This window comes from Sorex araneus, chromosome 4 (genome assembly GCF_027595985.1).
Source record: "Sorex araneus isolate mSorAra2 chromosome 4, mSorAra2.pri, whole genome shotgun sequence".
NCBI classification, from domain to species: domain Eukaryota; kingdom Metazoa; phylum Chordata; class Mammalia; order Eulipotyphla; family Soricidae; genus Sorex; species Sorex araneus.
Genome location: NC_073305.1, coordinates 186043386 through 186063822, shown reverse-complemented (window position 1 = coordinate 186063822; position 20437 = coordinate 186043386). Strand labels below are relative to the sequence as shown.

The following is a 20437-nucleotide window of genomic DNA, read 5'->3' as shown; positions in this document are numbered from 1 at the left end:
GCCACTGTCTCCATCTCTGCCGCGTGGTCCCCAGGGAGCCCCTCTCAGGGGCCTGTGCGTTCTGAGGTGTGGATCCGAAGGTAGATCTTATTTTCCTTGGGCTTTGCTTTCCTGTGAACAGCACGGGTCACATAAATAAATCTCGAAAGAGATCAGAAGCCTCAGGTAAGCTCGGACCCACGCGTGGATGAACAGACCAGGGTAAACCAGAGGGGGGCAGGGACCCCTGCAGCCGCTTGCTTCTACAATCCAACATCACCACCATGCTCCCGGCCGGAGGATGGACTTCACCAAGATAAAGTCTGCCCAAAAATCTGGTATGCGGGGTTTGTGACTGAAACCTCCAGGCTTTCTTGGGATCAGGATGGGCTACCTCCCCCACCTCCCTGTACTTCCAGAAGCCTTGGCAGTCACATCCACACCCCAAAGCGGCCACCCAATTGAAAAGCTACTCCAGCCTTACTGTCCTGATAAAAATCCCGAATGCCCTGAACAGACACCATGACCTCTTAGCACCTGTATTGCAAACCATAATGCACAAAAGGAAAAGGAGAGAGAGAGCAAGAAGGAACGTGCCTCCCACAGAGGGAGGCTGGGGGTAGCGGGTGGGGGCTGGGGGATAGTGTTGGGGAAACGGGGGACAGTGGTGGTGGGAAATGTACACTGGAGGAGGGGTGGGTGCTGGATCCTTGTATGACTGAAACCCAATTATGAACAGCTTTGTGATGGTCTATCTCACGGATATCCAATTTAAAAAAAAAATTTAAAGAAAAAAAACATCATGGGTCAGAAGGACGGTGAGCAGGGAGGTGGCCACAGAGCCAATAATTGCAGGGAGGTGGGGGGCCACTTCGGGCAGCCCCTGGGGCTGAGCCTGTTTTTACATTTTGAAACAGATTGTTCAAAGCAGGATGGAAGTGTTGCCCACCCGCCCCCAGGGAGTGGGCTGGACTCTGGGTGCCCACCCAGAGCTTACATCCTGCTGGACCCAGGGCAGCTAGCTGCAGGCAGTGGGGAGCAGAGACCCCAACCCCTGTGGCCCCCAAGCCTGCCGTCCCTGCTCCCGGCTTCCACACAGGCGGCCGGCCCCAGACTGATTGTCACTGGTCGGTGCTGCCCTTTGGAACCGGGGTCCGTGGGGGCCGCCAGGGCTGTCTCTCCTTCCTTGCCCAGCCGGAGGGACGGGGAGTAGGAGCGGCTACCCCGCAGAGGTGGGTGAGAAGAGCCCGGAGCCTGCATGGCATCCATCCTGGGGATCTATTCCCCAGATTCCCAGACCGTGACTCAACCTCCCCACGTGCAGGGAAGGAGCCATTTCCCAGCCCTGTTGCGGGGGGCCCAGTTACTATTTCTGGGTGGATCCCATGGAGACAGTGGGCAGTGAAATAGGAAGAAACGGGGTGAGCCTAATGAGAGCAGGGTTGGGGGGATGAGGGTGTGGGGGCTCCCCACGGGGCAGGCATGAGGCTTACAGGAAGCTCATGAAGGGGACCAGCCGTGGCCCCCACCTGCACCCACCCCGTGAGGAAAGTGCCCGGGCGGCTGTTCGGGGGATCCGAAAGTGAGAGCTCTGCGGGGCCCGGCCTGGGTCACGGAGCCGGCAGAGTGCACTGGGCCAGAACACACGCGTGTGAGGCCCTGGGGGGCGCATCCACACACCACGCTGGGTGGTGCCTGCCTTGACCTCCAGGTCACTGTCCCACCATCCATCCTGCTCTGGACTGTCCTCGGGGGCGCCCAAGGCTCCTTCAAGCCCTGCCGTGGCCCCGGCACCCTCATCGAGGGAAGGAAGCCCCAAAGGTGGGACCCCACCAGAGCTCACGGGAGGGGGGGGGAGGCTCAGAGACGGCTCTCGATGCAGAGCTGCTGCTCGGGGGTGCACCCAGATGGCACAGGAGACGCAGTTCAGAACGAGTGTGCACCCCCCAGGCCCCCCAGTCCGTGCCCCCACGTGCCGCCCGTGTCCAGCAGCTCTGGCAGGACAGCGGCAGACACCCCAAAACCTCCACCAGAGGAAAGGAGAGGGGGGAGGGGCTCACCCTGAAACCTCCAGAGGAGATGGAGGGGTTCAGCACACCTCAAAGGCTCCCCCGGAGGAGGGCAGGGGGCCAGCCAGATGGAGGAGGGCAGGGGCCAGCCAGAGGGAGGAGGGCAGGGGCCAGCCAGAGGGAGGAGGGCAGGGGGCCAGCCAGCTCACCTCCCCAGGCGCTCAGCGTCCTCGATGGTCTCCGGCAGTGCCGCCCCTCTGGTCTCAGGCAGAAGCAGCGTCAGGACCCCAGCAAGGAGGCCCAGGGCAGCTGCAAGAGAAGGGGGGTCCCACATGTCACTGAGCCCCCACACCCTAGGGAGGGTAGGGGGACCCCAGTGTGACACAGACCCACCCAGACAGCCAGATTGTGGTTGAGAGCAAGAGGGGCTGGTGCTCCCGCTGGTGCTCCCGCCGCCCCTCAGAGCCAGGTCTGCACCCACGATGCTGGGGTGGGGGCTGCTCGGGGACCCAGGAAGGACCGGGAGGGGCAGAGTGCGTGGTTGGCAGCTCTGCAGGGACACTTCCTGCAGCCGACTCACCAGAACACACGACTCGCCACTCGAGATCTTACCGAACAGCACGAGCGGCAGACCTTGCCAGACCTCCATGAGCCTGAAGACCAGGAAGGGGGCGACGATGCCCCCCAGGTCGCTCAGGGACGAGCAGACCATCACCCCCAGGTTCCTGGGGAAAGACAGACAAGCCCGACGCCGCTCTAGGACTCCAGTCTCCCTCCCAGACGGCTCTGGGGTGAGGGTCCCTACACAGGACCCTCCCAACTGCCAGGACCACACAAGGGGGTCTCCATAGAACTGTGGGGACAGAAGCACCTGAGCTCGGGGACCTCCCAGGCTTCATCCCGAGCTTCCCTTCCTCATTTGCATTTGCATAAATATGCATCGTCTTTGCATCACATTTGCATTAAACACCTTTGCATCCTTCCTAATAAACCAATAAAAACGAAGCCAGCATTTCCCTGGGTCCTAGGGGTGCTCATTGCAAATGATGCCCCAACTCCAGGAGGGGACTGTGACATCCGATGGAGAGGGAGTCGGTCAGGGGTGCAGGGGGCCCCAAAGGGTGGCGGCCTGAATGTCGGTCCACAGGGTGGGGGAGGTGCTGGTCCCAGGGGGTTAGTGCCAGGACTGAAGGGAGAAGCCCAGGAGCTGGGAGCATGGGTGGCTCCATCTCCAATGGTTTGGGGGCCACACCCAGGGGGGCTCGAGGCTCACTCCTGGCAGGGCTTGGGAGCCCGGGGAAGCGCCCTCCCCGCCACACCATCACACAGGCCCAGCCATGCCAGCTTTTGTCCTGACCCCTCTGGGCATGGGACACCTGCTCCCTTCTTTCTCCTTTACCTTCTCTGTTAGACTTCCTCTTTCCCAGGGACTGGGGCGACAGGACAGCAGTTAGGGCCCTTGCTTGCATCCCAGGACCCCTTGTGCTCCCGACCCCCAAGGCAGGAGCGATCCCTCATTGTAGAGCCAAGAATGTGTGGCTTTTCTGGCCATCACCTGGCTTTATCTTATCTAAATATCTACCTTTATAACTCTATGTGATAGACTCGGCCGGCACTCTATTTCTTTACTAACTTCCTAGGAAAAACTGTTAAAATTAGTCTCTTTCTACTTCCTTCTCACACCTCTCGGTGCACCCTTTTAGTTCATTTAATCACATTTACAGTGTTTGTCTCCCTATCTTAAAATACATTTGGCACCCGAGCCACGGCATAGCACGCATCTGACACAGGTTGGATATCCAGCTCTCCATCTGGTCCCCAGAGCCCTCCAGGAGTGATCCCTGAACCCAGAGTAGGTCCTGAGCACCACCAAGTTGCTCTCCCACACCCGCCCCCCCAAAAAAAAATGATACTAACATTCATTGTGTTGGTTTTGGTGATCGGGTAATGCCTGCAGTGCTCGGAGATTACTCCTGGCAGTTCCCAGGGGACCATATGCAGTGCCAGGGATCAAGCCCAGGTGGGTGGCAATGCAAGACAAATGCCGTGCCCCGTACTATCTCTCTGGACTAAAGTACTCCCTTGTCTGAGACTTGAACTAGACTTGGAACCCGAGCCGGGGAAGGGTGTTGAGGCTCAGTGGCGGCAGCACCAACGTCCTCTCCTCTGCCAGCGTTGATGGATGGAGCCACTCTTCAGTGTCGGAGTTGGGACACAGTGTTGATGGAGTGTCGGAGTTAGGACACTTCCTTTCTGCCCCGCTGCCCCAGCCACGCTCCACTACGCTCCCACGGAGGCTTTGAAACACTGCCCTGTTCATCACTAGGTTTGCAGGGACATTTTTCCCCCAACAGCTTTCTTGGAAAACGTGTTCACAGGAAACACGCTCAGAGACTCCAACATGGCTGAGTCTTGTGTGGGGAGAGCCATGAGCGTCGGGCCAGGCCCGGCCCGGGAAGAAGGAACACAGCACGGCCGTCCACCCGCATGGCGCAGAGGGAGGGAAGCCGAGTGCCCCACGCTCCCTCTGCAAGAACATTCTGGGAAAGGTCACACCATGGGCAAATAGACCAGGCTGGTGGTTGCTGGTGACCTGAGGTGGGGAGACAGGAGATGACCCCACGAGACAGGGGAACCATCTGGGAGTGCTGGGGGTTCTCTGTGCTCATCATTTTTGGGGTCCATGATCTTTGGGGTCAAAACTCATCCCAGTGTGTGGTGCTTGGGAGAGGGATTTGCGCTAAGCAAATTTCCCCTAAGAGCCCTGATGGGAAGCCGTTTGCGCCCCTTTTGTGGTGAGGAAGAAGCCTTGGGGTGCAGGGGGCAGGGAGGCAGCCCAAAGAGCTGGGGCTCGTGCTTTGCAAGCTGGGAGCCCTGAGTTTGGCCCCCACGTGGCAAGGTCCCCTGAGTACCACCAGATATGAACACCCCCCCAGCCCCAATTCCTTTCACAGTCGTTGGTTCCCACCTGGCCTACTCATTCCCAAGTGGTCTGGCTCTCAGCAGGCCCCCGGCCTGGCTCAGTTTCCTTCATCTCCTCCCCAGGGGCCCAGAGCACCCAGGACACAGACGGGGCAGGACTCCCTGACCGGGCTGATGCCTTGTCTAGTCTCTCCACGCAGGAAGTGCCCTGGAAGGGAACCACGTCCCTGGGCCTCCTCCACGGAGCATGACTAGGAGCGCGGGATGGTGGGGGACACCCTCCACTGCCTAGCCCCTGATAGCTGTACCCTGAAAGAGACCCTGGCCTCTGGGCCCCGCTGCTTGTCCCCGTGTCCCCCAGGGGCACGCACCTGATGAAGGTAGGGTACAGCTCAGTGTTCACCAGGTACACCAGCTCGAAGACAACGGTGATGCCCATCCGGCTAACACAAGCCAAGGCCGTGTGCAGCCAGGGTTGCTCTGCAGAGGAGACACAGGGTGAGGGCAGCCCCAGAGAGGGGTCGGTGCCCCGGTGACAGTGGCAGACACCACTTCTGGGCTTGAGAGTGGCGGGTCCTGCCTAGGTCCTGTCATGCTGGGCCCTGGGGCCTGGGATCGGCTGATGACATGCAGACACAGGGTCCCGGTGAACATCAGTGTGGGACTCAGCACACCGACCGCCCCACGTGCTCAGTCTGTGGCTGGGGGAAACCAGGGTGCGACCCCCCCGCCACTCCCCCCGCCCCCACCTGGCCTGTCCGGGCTGGGCCGTGGCCAGTGCAGAGCCAAGCACAGACATGTCACGTTCAGTCCTGCAGCTCACTGGCCACGAGCCCCGGGAGAGAGATCTGGCTGTCAGCCCTGCCCAAAGGGGCGTCCAGGCTGACAGAACCAGCTCCATCTGGGACCCAAGACTCCATCGTACAAAATCCCAATTACGGACGCTCGAGCGGGCTTCCGGTGTCACCGTCTGAGGCTGACGCCAAGCTCACGGCTCCCCTTTCTCCAGGGCAACCCTGTGGCGAGCTGTGAGAAACCCTCACAGCTACTCCCCTCACACCGGGACCCCGGGTGCAACAGGGGAACTGGCTCCTGAATTTCTGCCCTCCGGTTTGTAAATCTAAGGACCGCCCCACCCCCCCCTCCATGAATGCCTTTACTTGGTTTTAGCCTCGTGTTTTTCTTGGCTGACATCCTTGGTCTGATGTTTGTTTCCAAACACACTTTTCCCAAAGAAACCTCTTTTAGAATTGCCAGGAAGCAAATCCTGGTGCCGTCTAGCTTGGGCACGAAGCCCAGTGGCACCGGTGACGGCCCAACACTTCCCAGCAGGGCACGAGCAAAGGGGTGGGCGCCACCCACTTCCCCGAGACCCCTAGGTGCTCCTGCCCCGTCTCCTCAGAGCCTCTGGGGTCTCGGACATCCCTGGATCCTGACCCTTATGTCCACACCGGCCACGGACAGGAGATGTGGCCCATTTCAGGGGGCAGGAGAGGGTGTGGGAGAGTGGGGTCTGCGGCCAAGGGAAGGAGCCTGCAGCCGGGCTGACAGAGTATGTCAGGGTACCTGCCGCCCAGCCAGCCCTCCCGTGGGGAATGCAGCCCCCACGCCCCCGTTCTCAACAAATCTGAGAGGCCTGGGTATAGACACAGGTGCAGAGAGAGGGAGGCCCCTGCTCCCGAGGTGCCTTCTGGAATCTTCCCTCCTGCACCCTGGACACGAGTGCATCCGAGGGGGCCCTGTGAGGCGCCCCACTCGCTCCACTGCCTGGGGCCCTTCTCGTTCCCCCTCCCCAGAAGCCAAGTTCCCTGCAGCAAGAACGTCCCTGTACTGCCCTCTGCCGGCGTGGAGGGCCCGGGCGGTGCAGGTGCTCGAAGGCACCAGCAAAGTTCCTGGCGGGAACGAACGCTCCTCCTCTGAGCAGAGGCCAGCAGCTGCCGGCCAGCGCGGCCAAGCCCTGGGGTGCAGATCCCCTGTCCAGGGAAGAGCTCGGGCTTGCTCGGCTGTTGTGCTGCCCCCTGCTGGTCCTGCCTGTGTGTGGCGGCAGAGAGTCCCCAGACAGCAGGGGGGAGGAAGTGGGACAGTCCTTGGTTCAGAGGCACCGCCCCAGCCCCTGCCTCTCCATCCTTGTTCCCTAAAGACCGGTTTCCTTGCCCTCTAGGCTCAGTGCCCCGTGCTCAGCATAGCCTGAGCCCTGAGGGTCCAGCCTCCGGAGAGGCTCCCCCCGGCCCTGCGCCCCGCGGCCTCAGGGACAGGCCGGACCTGCCTCCTGCTGATTCTCCCCATTTCTTTTCCTGTTTCTGTTTTGGGGCCACAGCCCGTGATTCTCAGGGCTGACTCCTGCTCTGTGCTCAGGGAACCGTATGGGATGCCGGGGGTTGAGCACGGGTCAGAGCACAAGGCAAGTGCTCTACCCACTGTACTACCCACTGTACTATCTCTCCAGCCCCTGTATGTCCCCATTTCTGACGCAGTGGAGGAGCCCAGAGAGAAAGAAAGAAGAAAGAAAGAAAGAAAGAAAGAAAGAAAGAAAGAAAGAAAGAAAGAAAGAAAGAAAGAAAGAAAGAAAGAAAGAAAGAAAGAAAGAAAGAAAGAAAGAAAGAAAGAAAGAAAGAAAGAAAGGAGAGAGGGAGGGAGGGAGGGAGGGAGGGAGGGAGGGAGGGAGGGAGGGAGGGAGGGAGGGAGGGAGGGAAGGAAAGAAGGAAGGAAGGAAGGAAGGAAGGAAGGAAGGAAGGAAGGAAGGAAGGAAGGAAGGAAGGAAGGAAGGGAGGGAGGAAGGGAGAGAGAGAGAGAGAGAAAGAGAGAGAGAGAGAGAGAGAGAGAGAGAGAGAGAGAGAGAAGGACCCAGTAACCCTGAGTCCCGGGTGGTAGAGGTGGTTGGGGAGAAAGTGATCGTATTTCTCCTCCCAGCTTCACATAAGTTACGTGTGGGGCCCACCGACATCAAAAGGAAGGAAGGAAGAAAGGAAGGAAGGAAGGAAGGAAGGAAGGAAGGAAGGAAGGAAGGAAGGAAGGAAGGAAGGAAGGAAGGGAGGGAGGTAGAAAAGGAAGGAAGAAAGAAAGAAAGAAAGAAAGAAAGAAAGAAAGAAAGAAAGAAAGAAAGAAAGAAAGAAAGAAAGAAAGAAAGAAAGAAAGAAAGAGAGAGAGAGAGAGAGAGAAAAAGAAAGAAAGAAAGAAAGAAAGAAAGAAAGAAAGAAAGAAAGAAAGAAAGAAAGAAAGAAAGAAAGAAAGAAAGAAAGAAAGAAAGAAGAGAGAAAGAAAGAAAGAAAGAAAGAAAGAAAGAAAGAAAGAAGAAAGAAAGAAAGAAAGAAAGAAAGAAAGAAAGAAAGAAAGAAAGAAAGAAAGAAAGAAAGAGAGGGAGGGAGGAAGGAGGGAAGGAGGGAAGGAAAGAGAGAGAGAAAGAAGAAAAGAAATAAGGAAAGAAAGAAAGAGAAGGAAGGAAAGAAAGAAGCCCCGTGAAATGGTCACCTCACAGGGCTATTTCTGTAGCCTTGAAATCAGTTTTGCAGAGAAGCATGAGAGGGCCTTCTTGGACGACAAGATGAACTTCTCAGCATGTTGCCACGGAGTATGACACACGCTCATGTATGTGGCTACCCTTCACTAGATGAGAGAGATCTGTTTATGCCTAACTTGTTAGAGGATTTTATACTTTTTTAATAATAAATTAATGTTTCATTATATTGGATGTTTCGTGTCTATTCAGGTATTTTTTTGCATCTATAGGGATCTTATTGCAATCTTTTGCTTATTGATACAGATACTTAAGCATTATCTGCGATATTTCCTAATGAAGTGGCACATGGTGAGTTCACGTGCAGCCCTCACAGCCAGGGTCGCCCCTGTGGCTGAGCACCCCCGCCCTGCAGGTAGGAGGCCTCGAGCCTGACGCCGGGTCTCCTGCATATCCTGAGCACGGTCCTGACAGTGCCATCAATGCAGCCACACCCTGTCAACTCCAGCAAGTCCCACGGCCACGCGTGCAGACTCTGTGCCAGCTGTGAGCCCAGAGAGAACCACGCAACATGCATCCCCCACGATGGGGGTGAGCTGTAAAGGGAAGAGGGGAAAAGTCCTAAAGAATTCACATCGCTCTTGGCGACCTTCCAGTAGCAATCTTGCAAAGCAGCATGCCCAAAAGGAGAGAGAGAGAGAGACAGAGACAAAAAGAGAGAGACAGAGGACAGAGACAGAGAGATACAGAGAGAGACAGAGAGAAACAGGGGGGGGGTGATGGGAGGGAACCTGGGACACTGGTGCTGGGGAAATGTGCACTGGTGGAGGGATGGGTGTTGGAACACTGTACGACTGAAACCTAATTGTGAGCAGCTTTTTAAGGGTCAATCTCACAGTGATTCAATGGAGTCACTGTCACTGTCATCCTGTTGCTCATCAATTTGTTCGAGCGGGCACCAGTAATGTCTCTCATTGAGAGGCTTATTGTTACCGTTTTTGGCATATCCAATACACACAGGTAGCTTGCCAGGCTCTGCCTTGCGGGCTTGATACTCTCGGTAGCTTGCCAGGCTCTCCGAGAGGGGTGGAGGAATCGAACTCGGGTTGGCCACGTGAAAGGCGAAAGCTCAACCGCTGTGCTATCGCTCCAGCCCCCAGTGATTCAATATAAATAATAAAGTAAATAACATTTTTAAATAAATAAACAAAGAAAAATAAATAAATAAAGAATTCTCATTGCAGGGGCCCAGAGAGACAGCACAGTGGCCAGTCAGCCTGGGTGCCATCCCCAGCCCCCACTATGGTCCCTGGGTTCCACCGGGGGTGACCCCTGCGCGCAGAGCCAGGAATAAGCCCTGAGCACCACCAGCTGTGGCCCCCAAACCAGCCCAAAAGAACCCATGTCGCGAATTACGTGTCGGTAACATCTGGACTTGGTGTCTCTCAGTCCCTCGGTGTGGGGCCGGCGCGGCGACGGGCACGGGTCACTCACCGTGGGCCAGAACCATGAAGAAGCAGGCCGCGCCGGTCACCAGGTTGCAGCCGGCCAGCAGGTGGCGGCGGCCCACGCGGTCGATGACCCCCACGATGATGAAGCTGGCGGGGAACTCCACGAGCGCAGAGTAGAGGAAGTCAGGTGGAGGTGGCCGCCCGTGGCGCCCACGTGCATGATGACGCCCTGGTAGAGCACGGAGCTGGTGAACCTGCCGGAGAGACACGGGCCTGGGGGACGGACGCGCTCTGCGGCCATCACAGGCCACGGCGCCTGCTCGCACAGGGAGCACCGCGGCCGTCCTCATGCCCCAACAGCCTGCTGGGCAAGCTGGGTGACCTTCAGCCAGTGAACGACCTCTCTGGGCCTCGAGCTTCTCCGCGACCCTCCCCAGCACTCTGGTTTGTCTCGGGAGTGTTTGAGCATCTGCCCAGAGGAAGCTCCGCCTGCCGTCGGCGTGAGTCAAGCAGAGCAGACTGGGCGCTGACGCCGGCCGGTCTCTGGAAGGCCACATCGGGGCCCCCGGCTCCCCTACACACAGCCCAGCACTGGCCGTCCACCCTGGCCCAGGAATAACCGCAACACGGCAGGGCCCAGGTGGGCTCCCACTGGGTCCATCCAAGTGTCACTGGTGAGAGACGATGTCACATTGGAGGCCAGAAACAATACTGATACTGACCCTGGAGGGGAGAGTCCATTCCCCCGGGAACCCTGCCTGTCCCGGAACCCCTGCCTGTCCGGAATCCCTGTCCTATTCCAGAATCCCTGCTCTATCCCTGAACCCTACCCTATCACAGAACCCCTGCCTGTCCCGGAGCCCCTGCCCTATCCCAGAACCCCTGCCCTGTCCTGGAACCCCTGACCTATCCCAGAACCCCTACCCTATCACAGAACCCCTGCCCTGTCCTGGAACCCCTGACCTATCCCAGAACCCCTACCCTATCACAGAACCCCTGCCCTGTCCCGGAACCCCTGCCCTCTCCCAGAACCCCTTCCCTATCCTGGAACCCTTGCCCTGTCCTGAAAGCCTACCCTATCACAGAACCCTTGCCCTGTCCCGGAACCCCTGACCTATCCCAGAACCCCGGCCCTATCACGGAACCCCAGCCTTAACCTGGAACCCCTGCCCTCTCCCGGAACCCTACCCTATCACAGAACCCCTGCCCTGTCCCGGAACCCCTGCCCTGTCCCGGAGCCCCTGCCCTGTCCTGGAACCCCTGACCTATCCCAGAACCCCTACCCTATCACAGAACCCCTGCCCTGTCCCGGAACCCCTGACCTATCCCAGAACCCCTACCCTATCACAGAACCCCTGCCCTGTCCCGGAACCCCTGCCCTCTCCCAGAACCCCTTCCCTATCCTGGAACCCTTGCCCTGTCCTGAAAGCCTACCCTATCACAGAACCCCTGCCCTGTCCCGGAACCCCTGACCTATCCCAGAACCCCGGCCCTATCACGGAACCCCAGCCTTATCCTGGAACCCCTGCCCTCTCCCGGAACCCTACCCTATCACAGTACCCCTGACCTATACTGGAACCCCTGCCCTGTCCCGGAACCCCTGCCTTGTCCCGGAACCCCTGCCTTGTCCGGAACCCTGCCCTACCACAGAGCCCTGCCCTGTCCCAGAATCAATGCCCTGACCTGACCCAGAGCCACTGCCTCGCCCTGAGGGGACTCACAATGCAGCCTCCGGGGGGAGCTGCGAGTTGGGTTTCTGGAAACAAAGTATTCTTGGAGGGGCAGCAAGGTGGCGTTGGTGAGCTGAGACCAGCCAGGGGCCTGTCCTGTGCTTTGGCACTGCCAGGGAACCCTGGACGGACTTGTCCTTACTGATGTGGCCACCCCATAGGCCTATCCAGTGTTAACCCACGCCGCGCTGCCACCTGCTGGCAGGTCCTGTGAATTGCATGGACCGTGAGCCCAGCGTTCACTGGGGCCCCTTCTGAGCCCCTTACCCAGATTCCGTCTTTAATGCCCCTGAGCCTTACAACGTTGGCACTTACAACGTTACCCCCCTCCCACTTGCTGACGAAGAGATCAAGTCACAGAAGAGGTGAGGAGGTGGGCAGGAGGCAGGAGTACCTCCCCCCATCCCCCGCCCAGGCACTGCAGTGAAATAAGGGGGTGCCCACAAATGTGCCAACAGACGTGTCGGACACGTGGGATGCTTGAAGGGCCCCCCTGGGGAGGGTGTGGGACTCCCAGCCAGCACAGTGACGTGGAGGGATCGGTGACCCTGGGGAGTGAGGATTCACTCAGCCTGCCCCCACGAGCTCCTATGTGTCCGTGCAGGCCCACTCCCTGGTGCCCTTCATCCCCCCTAGCGCACAAACCAGGCAGTGCCGCGGTCCTGGCCCCACCCAGGGAGCTTCATGGCCTTCCCAGGCCGGGAGCCGAGCCTGCGTCCCGCACCTCCTTCTGAAGAGAGCGAGGACTGCGGGGTCAGAGGGCGAGTGCCAGCCTCCCCGTCCCGCAGTGCCTGCTGCGAGATCTAAGCCGCAGGCAGCCCCCGGGGAAGCAGGGAGCCCCTGCACTCGCGCCTCTCCAGGCGGAGACGAAGGCGGAGGGAGCCCTTCGGCGCGCGCAGAGAAGCCTGTTCCTGCTGGAAGGGCGCCTCTGAGGGAAGTGGGAACAGGGTCTTCCAGAGTTTGTTGGATTCCGACCTCTGGAAACCCACTTGCATGCATTTCCCTACTTCTCTGCCACTATAAAAGATGAAATCAGATTCAAGGCGGCAGTGGGGGGTGGGTCAGGGACTGCAGTGGGGGTGGGTCAGGGGTCAGGGGCTGCAATGGGGGTAAGTCAGGAGTCAGGGACTGCAGTGGGGGTGGGTCAGGGGTCAGGGGCTGCAATGGGGTGGGTCAAGGGTCAGGGGCTGCAGTGGGGGTGGGTCAGGAGTCAGAGACTGAAGTGGGGGTGGGTAAGGGTCAGGGGCTGCAATGGGGGTGGGTCAGGGGTCAGGGGCTGCAGTGGGGGTGGGTCAGGAGTCAGGGGCTGCAATGGGGGTGGGTCAGGGGTCAGGGGCTGCAGTGGGGGTGGGTCAGGGGCTGCAGTGGGGGTGGGTCAGAAGTCAGGGGCTGCAGTGGGGGTGGGTCAAGGGTCAGGGGCTGCAGTGGGGGTGGTTCAGAGGTCAGGGGCTGCAGTGGGGGTGGGTCAGGAGTCAGGGGCTGCAATGGGGGTGGGTCAAGAGTCAGGGGCTGCAGTGGGGGTGGGTCAGGGGTCAGGGACAGCAGTGGGGGTGGGTTGGGGCCCACAGTGTCAGGGGCGAGTCAGGGGACAGGCAGGCGCCTGGTGGTGGGTGTGGACACGTTGGGGACTCAGATCTGGACCAACAGTGAACTCATAAAACTAGTTTCCCTGGCACGGAGCCAGGAGGGAGCCTGCGCACCCCTGGTGGTGTGCCCCCCCCCCCAAAAAAAAGTGAAATTTTAGAAACTCAGTGTTTGGGGCTGGGTGGCGCATGTCAGTTTGGAGGCCACGGCCTGGCCCTCAGGGTCCCTCGTAGCTCTGCTCGGGAGACCGTGCGGGGCTGAGCCCGAGCCCACAGGCGCCCTGTCCCCCGCCGGGCCCCCGCGGGCCTTACCACAGGTACATCAGGACGAGGCTGTGTCGCCGCAGACGCGCCGTGCGGAACAGGTCCATGCAGGACGGCCGCCGCGCCTCCGTGTCCTCGTCCCCATCCAGGGACAGGAGCTGGGGGGAGAGGAGATCAGCCACAGGGAGGGGGCAGGGACCACCTTGGGGCCCCTCCCCACCTCGGCCAGCCTCTCACCGTACCCCCAGACCCCACCAGCCCCTCCTCCAGGCAACCCCAGAGTCACATGCAAGTCCCCAGAGCCCCCCGTGCGGTGCCACATCCTACCCCACCCCAGGCACCTTGAAGCCTGCAGGAAGCAGCTTCCCATTCTTCTGGGCGATGTGTTCCAGAACCTTCCGGGCTTGGGAGTTTTTCTTCTGTGACAGCAGCCACCGCGGAGACTCGGGCAGACGCCTGCGGACACACCACCCCACTGGGCGTCGCCCCAGAGCTTGGGGGGGTCACTCCCGAGCCGAGTGACGCTGAGGCTCAGGGACGCCCACTCTAGCTGGGGCTCCCGGTTCTGAAGCAGAGATGGGGGGTGCGCAGGCCCAGGAAGGGGGCACAGGGAAGCCCCACGGGCCCCTCACACTCAGCAGCACGGGGCCTTCCTCACGAGCAGCAGCTGTCCTGTCCCCTCGGTGGCCACGTCTCCCGATGGCCAGCCCTTGCTGGCATCCAGAGATGTCGGCATGCAACACTGGAATGAGTCTGATGCCCTCTAACCCCCGCAGACACCCGGCTGTCCATGCAGCACAGACCCCCACCCTGGGAAGCTCTGGCAGAAGACCTGAGGCTGCTGAACAACCAGACCCAGATACGGTCCCCCAGTCCTGGAGGCCCTGAGGGGAGCCCAGCAGGGCCCAATGTAGGGGTCGAGGCGGTGACACCACCCTCCTCTCTGAAGCACTGAAGCAGCGAAAGGAAGCCCTAGTCAGTGCTCACTAGGGTGACTACCAGCAGGAAGGGGGGGTAGGAGGAACTTCTGCTTTTTCTATTTGTTTGCCTTTTGGGCCACACCTGGCCATGCACAGGGGTTACTCCTGGCTCTGCACTCAGGAATTACTCCTGGCGGTGCTCAGGGGACCATATGGGATGCTGGGAATCGAACCCGGGTCAGCCGCGTGCAAGGCGGTGCTATTACCCGCTGTGCTATTGCTCCAGCCCCGAACTTCTGCTTTTAAAGGGGCCACGCCCTGGTGTTTGTGGGGTCCAGGGTCATCCTGAGGTGCCCAGCCCAGCGGCCTGGGCTTACCGTGGGTGCTCAGGGCCAGTGGCATCGGGAGCACAGCACCCAGCTCACACTCAGGACCTCACACTCACATGCCAGCTGCCTCCGCTCCAGCCTGGTAGAGGGGCGGCGGGTGGCAGGAGGGCACGTACGTGGGTGGCGGGTGCGGGACTCCTAACGGACAGATGGGTGTTCAGCTCTATCTCTGAGGCCCTGTAGGTTGGAAGCCAATAGAGACCGCCTCGTGGGAAAATAATATCTTCCTTTCTCTTCGCTGAGACCAAGAGGCGACCTCTGACCTCCGCACAGATGCTCCTCTGCCCCACACCACTCCCACAGTGCCAAAGACCTGTCTGACTGCCACGTGCTCACCTCCGCCATCAGACTTGGTCATGTTTCCTAATGGTTGGTGTGCGCCCTCGGGAACGCCCAAATCACTCATTCTAGCAGGGCAGTGGCCACACGAGCCCTACTGCTAAGTTGGACCCACCATATTGTGTCCAGGAGGACATCTATCTTTTTGAGGGGCTCTCTGAGGACCCCTGGGCTCATACGGAGGGCCAGCTTGGGATGTCGTAACAACCCAAAGCACTGAGGATGGCCAGGGCGGGGCGCCGAAGCCGCTGCAAGCCGGAGCCTGGACCACAGGGGAGAAGTGGCCAAGGTCTGCTAGGTGGGCGTGGTCCCAGAGGGGTGGGAAGAGGTGGCAGGGGCGTGGTCCAGGGAGGGGCCGCTAAAGGGCGTGGTCAGAGCCCTGGTTCAGTGAAGGCATGCTCAGCCCTCAGGGGCAGGGTGAGAGGCAGGGTGTGGGCGGAGGTTTGCCTGGTGGGCTGGTATGTGGGCGTGGCCTGTTCCTGTGGGCGGGGTTTTGGGTTGGTGGGTGGGTCCGTGGGCGGGACCTGATCCATTGGGCGGGGCTTGGACCTGGTGGGCGGGGTTGTGGGCAGGGCCTGATCCGGTGGGCGGGGCTTGAGCCTGGTGGGCGGAGCTTTGGGCGGGGCCTGATCCAGCGGGCAGGCTTTGGGCCTGGTGGGTGGGGGTGTGGGCAGGGCCTGATCCGGTGAGCGGGGGGGGGGGGGGGGAGGGGGGGGGGTTTGCCTGGTGAGCGGGTCTGTAGGCGGGGCCTGATCCGGTGGGCGGGGCTTGGTCCTGGTGGGCGGGGCTGTGGGCGGGGCCGGCCGCCGACGCTCCCTACCAGCAGAAGAGCAGGAAGAGCAGCGCGGGCAGGGACACGGCCAGCTGCAGCCACCGCCAGTGCGGAAGGACGTAGGCCAGACCGGGCAGCAGCACCAGCCCCACGGTGAAGGTCGCCTGGTACAGGATGGCCACGGTCCTTCTGTAGCCCGAGCCCACGAACTCTGTGACTGAGACGGGAGACGCGTGGCTTCTGGGGCCCCCCGAGGGAAACGGGGCGCGCCAGCCCCTGCCTGCCCCCGGTGGCAGCCCCCAAACTCCTGGGCCCCCGCTGGCAGCCGTGACCCCAGTCCCTGCCGTCCCCACTGGTCTCGAGGCGGGCCAGGACGTGTGGGGAAAGGCTCCAGCAGGGGAGCCGGGACCCCGGCGAGACGCAGGGACCTGGGGTCTGGGCTATCAGGGTGCGGTCGGCCCTCGGGGCCCCCCGACCCAGGTGTGTCCAGCCCACAGGGCACCCCCAGGGCGTGGCCGCACTCACTCAGGGTGTAGCCGGCTGTCCAACTCCCCTTGCTCACCAGCCCCTGCAGCAGGCGGAGGAGCAACAGGGACGGGTAGTTGGGGACCCCGGCCATGAGCGCGCCGGACACCGCCGCCACCAGGGAGGTGGTCAGGAGACAGAACTTGCGGCCGAACCTGCAGAGGCGGAGGAAGGGGGATCAGACGGGGGCCAGCAGGACACGGGATGCCTTCCGGGGGGGCGAGGGGTCCCTGGGACGGCGCTGTCGCCTCTCAGCCCATAGCGACCCTCCTGGGCTCAAGGGTCACACAAAGGGGTGTTCCCGCAGCATCCTGAGGGGCGGCTGTCACTCCTGTACCCCGAGTGACTGCGCGTGACGGGCCCTGCGCCAGGCTCGGCTTCTCTTTTCCCAATTTCTGCAGCTCCCGGGACCACGCCAGGGCCCCACATCAGGCCACACCTCACCCCACAGCCCAGACAACAGGCTTCACCCACACCCAGGACCCCACACCTCACCCCATCCCTGGCCCCACACCTCTTTCTACACCTCACCCCATACCTGGGACCACCACACCTCACCCCTACCTCACCCACACCTCATACCTCACCCACACCTCACCCCTACCTCACCCACACCTCACCATACCTCACCCACACCTCACACCTCATCCACACCTCACCCCTACCTCACCCACACCTCACCATACCTCACCCACACCTCACACCTCATCCACACCTCACCTCTACCTCACCCATACCTCACCATACCTCACCCACACCTCACACCTCACCCACACCTCACCCACACCTCACCCACACCTCACTCACACCTCACACCTCATTCACACCTCACCCCTACCTCACCCACACCTCACCCACACCTCACCCACACCTCACACCTCACCCACACCTCACCCACACCTCATACCTCACCCACACCTCACCCACACCTCATCCATACCTCACCATATCTCACCCACGCCTCACACCTCACCCACACCTCACCCCTCGCCCACACCTCACCCACACCTCACCCACACCTCACACCTCACCCACACCTCACCCACGCCTCACACCTCACCCACACCTCACCCCTCGCCCACACCTCACCCACACTCAGGATATCATCCCCAGGCCACCCTCTACCCTGAAGCCCGAACCATGACCACAGCCTTTCTCTGAGCCCAGCCCTCACTCCGCACATCCCAACCACCCCCGGCCCCTCTCGTTGTCCTTGCATCCCCCCAGAGGCCCACACTGGCATCTGTTCGCCTCTGCCCACGAACGCCCAAAGCGTCCTCCCGAGACGTACCTATCTGCGACGTAGCCGACGATCACGGAGCCCAGGAGGAAGCCCACGTTCACGCTGGACTGGAACAGGTCCAGCTTCCAGGCCGAATCGCACACCAGGTCAAACTGTGGGGATTCGGGGAGGCAGGTGAGGCCGCGGCCTGTGGGTGCTGGGCACCTGGGGCGGATGTGGGGGACCTGTGGGTGGGCATGGGCACCTTGTGGGTGGGCATGGGGCACCCACGGGTGAATGTGGGTCCCAGGGTGAAGGTGGGGCCTGGGGCTGAAGGTGAGGCCTGGGGGTGAGGGAGGAGTCTCAGGGTGAACTTTGGGCCTGGGGGTGAATGTGGGACGGGGGGTGAAAGTGGGGCGGGGGGATGAATGTGGGGCGGGGGTGAATGTGGGGTCTCGGGATGAAGGTGGGGCCCGGGGGTGAAGGTGGGGCCTGTGTGAGACCAGGCGTGGCCGCTTCCTGCCGCCCCATCTGCCCTCACAGGCCTCCTCCTGGCCAGCTCCCTTCCCCGCTGGGGCCTCCCTCGGGGCGACAGTCGGGGACGGGAGGCCAGGCCGGGCAAGCAGCGGCACAGGCCCTGACGGCGTGTCCCGGTCGGGGTCACGCACAGCCCCCGCTGGGGGCCCACGGGCAGCTGCTCTCAGCAAGTTCCTCGCCGCGGTTAAAGGTCGCCTGTGCGGTCTGACAGCTACGGGATTCCAAAGGGACTGGGGGCGCCCGACTCCCGCTGTCCTCTTCCAGGAGCTGCCCTCGGGGCTGTGCACGATGCCACAGATGCACGAACACGCCCCCCGCACCTTCCCCCACTGTGCTCAGGATCCAGTGCCGCGAGCTTCCGCCTGCACCACGCAGAGACCCTGAGCACTGCCGGGAAGTCTGGGGGCACCGCCCTGCACCCCATCCCTGTCAGCTGAGAGTCCGCACAAGGGGCCCGGGGCCCCCTCAGCAGCGTGGTACGCCTGAGCACTTTAACTAAATACGGGACCGGAAAGAGAGCACAGGGCTCACAGCACTTGGTGTGCCTGTGGCCCACCCCAGTTTCACCCCCAGCACCAGGGGCCCCGAGCACCTCCGGGAGGGTGTCCCGAGCACAGCTAAGTGTGGAAGGAAGAACTGAAAATAATAAAAAATTGTAAGTTTGAAAAAGAGAAAAATGGAGGGGCTGGAGCAATAGCACAGCGGGGAGGGCACGTGCCTCGAATGCCGCTGGCCCGGGTTTGATCCCCGCAGCCCACACGCTCCCCGGAGCCCCACCAGGAGTGATCCCTGAGCAGAGTCACCCCGAGCACGCGGGGTGTGGCCCCCAAACAAAACAGACAAAGCAGAACTAGAACTAACGCCGCTGAAGGCGGCTGCCGGGTCTCAGGCGCGCCCCTGCCAGCCCCCGTGCGTGCTGAGGAGCTGGGCGCCGGCAGCCCCGCCCCTGGAAGATGTTGTTTGTCCAGGATGAGGCATGACCGGAGTCCAGGCCGTAATCTGCAGCTGAGCATGACCACCCCTGCCGGCCGAGCGCGTCCTCCCCGCCTCCCCCTGCCCCTGGGTGCCCCCGCCCCTGCAGAAGGGGGCCTGACTGGCAGATCTCAAGGTCCCAGCCACGTGACTGGGAGGGACGTCTCTGTGCCCTTGGAGGTGTGGTTTCCCTCGATGGCCGGTGATCGAGGCGCACCCTGGCCGCTCCGCTGCCCCCCCCCCCCAGCGCCCCAGCTCATTGGCCAGGAGAAGAGCGGGCCTAGGGCTCTGAACACGCTGACCCCAGACCATCAGCCGCCTCTGGCTTCTGCTGAGCAGCAAGGACCCTCCAGTGGGGGGCGGCACCAGGGCCGGCCCAGCAGCTGTGGCCCAGCGCTTCCAGAAGGGACAGGGGCATATCTGGGGCATCCCACTCAGATCCCATGTGGCGCCCTCTCATCCACCCCAGCAAGAAGCCACAGCGCGCCTGTCACTCACTTCCCTGCCGCACTAGAGGCACTGACGGGCTGAGTCCCGTGGTGGCATGTGGCCAGGGTTGACCGACACCAGACCAGGCAGGGCCCAGACCGGGCTCAGGACTCATGGGGGGTGGGGAGGGCAGGTGCAGGTGCGGGGGTTGGGGGGAGGGAAGGGGACGAGTCTCACTTCTGAGGGTGGAGAAAAGGGTCCCCAGATGAGGTGTGCGGGGGCCAGGCAGCAGGGAGGAGGAGGAAGAGGAGGAAGGGCTCACAGGCAGGGGAGGGGGACCCGCAGCAAAGTCTGTGACTCGGCCATGCGTGTCCTCTGGGCCCACGAACCCCCACCGCATCTCTGGGCCACTCCAAAGTGGCCCCCAGGCCAGTCTGCCAGGCATCCAGAGAGGACCCTGCCCGCCCCCAGGAAGGAGACTCCAGGGGGTCACTGTCCCCTCCTGCCCCCCACACTGTGCCCACTCTACCTCGGTGACGATGGACGAGCCGGGCGTGTCGTACTCCCAGCCGTGCTCGCAGGGCCCCAGCGGCAGCTGGCTCCTGTCGGGGGCCAGGCCGGCCAGCGGGTCCACGCAGCCCAGGCTGCTGCGGTTCCAGTCCACGAGGAAACTGAGGCACTGGCGGGGGTAGGGCTCCCCCTCGGGCCCCGGGCCTGGCACGGTGAAGTTGAGCGCCTCGGGCCGGCTCCATCCGCAGCGGGCGCTCAGCTCGGCCGCCCCGGGGGTCCGGCAGTGGTGGTCGGGGGTGAAGCCCAGGAAGACGACGCCCACGTAGATGGGCGCGAAGGTGGCGGAGAGCAGAGACAGGGACGTGAAGGCCTCTCTCTGGAAGCGGCCGAAGGCCCCCGCCTGCTCCAGGAGCTGGTCCAGGGAGGGCAT

General features: G+C 61.7%; 1 protein-coding gene across 1 annotated transcript; it reads right to left on the bottom strand.

Annotated features, from left to right (window-relative positions):
* Positions 1 to 44: 44 nt before the first annotated feature.
* LOC101558390 (solute carrier family 22 member 1) lies at positions 45 to 20437 on the bottom strand. The gene is given in 13 exon segments (XM_055136625.1): positions 45 to 111; positions 2198 to 2297; positions 2601 to 2713; positions 5282 to 5390; positions 6015 to 6030; positions 9872 to 10002; positions 10005 to 10069; positions 13441 to 13550; positions 13734 to 13848; positions 15861 to 16029; positions 16338 to 16492; positions 17629 to 17732; positions 20027 to 20437. Coding segments are annotated over 13 exon segments (1665 nt in total).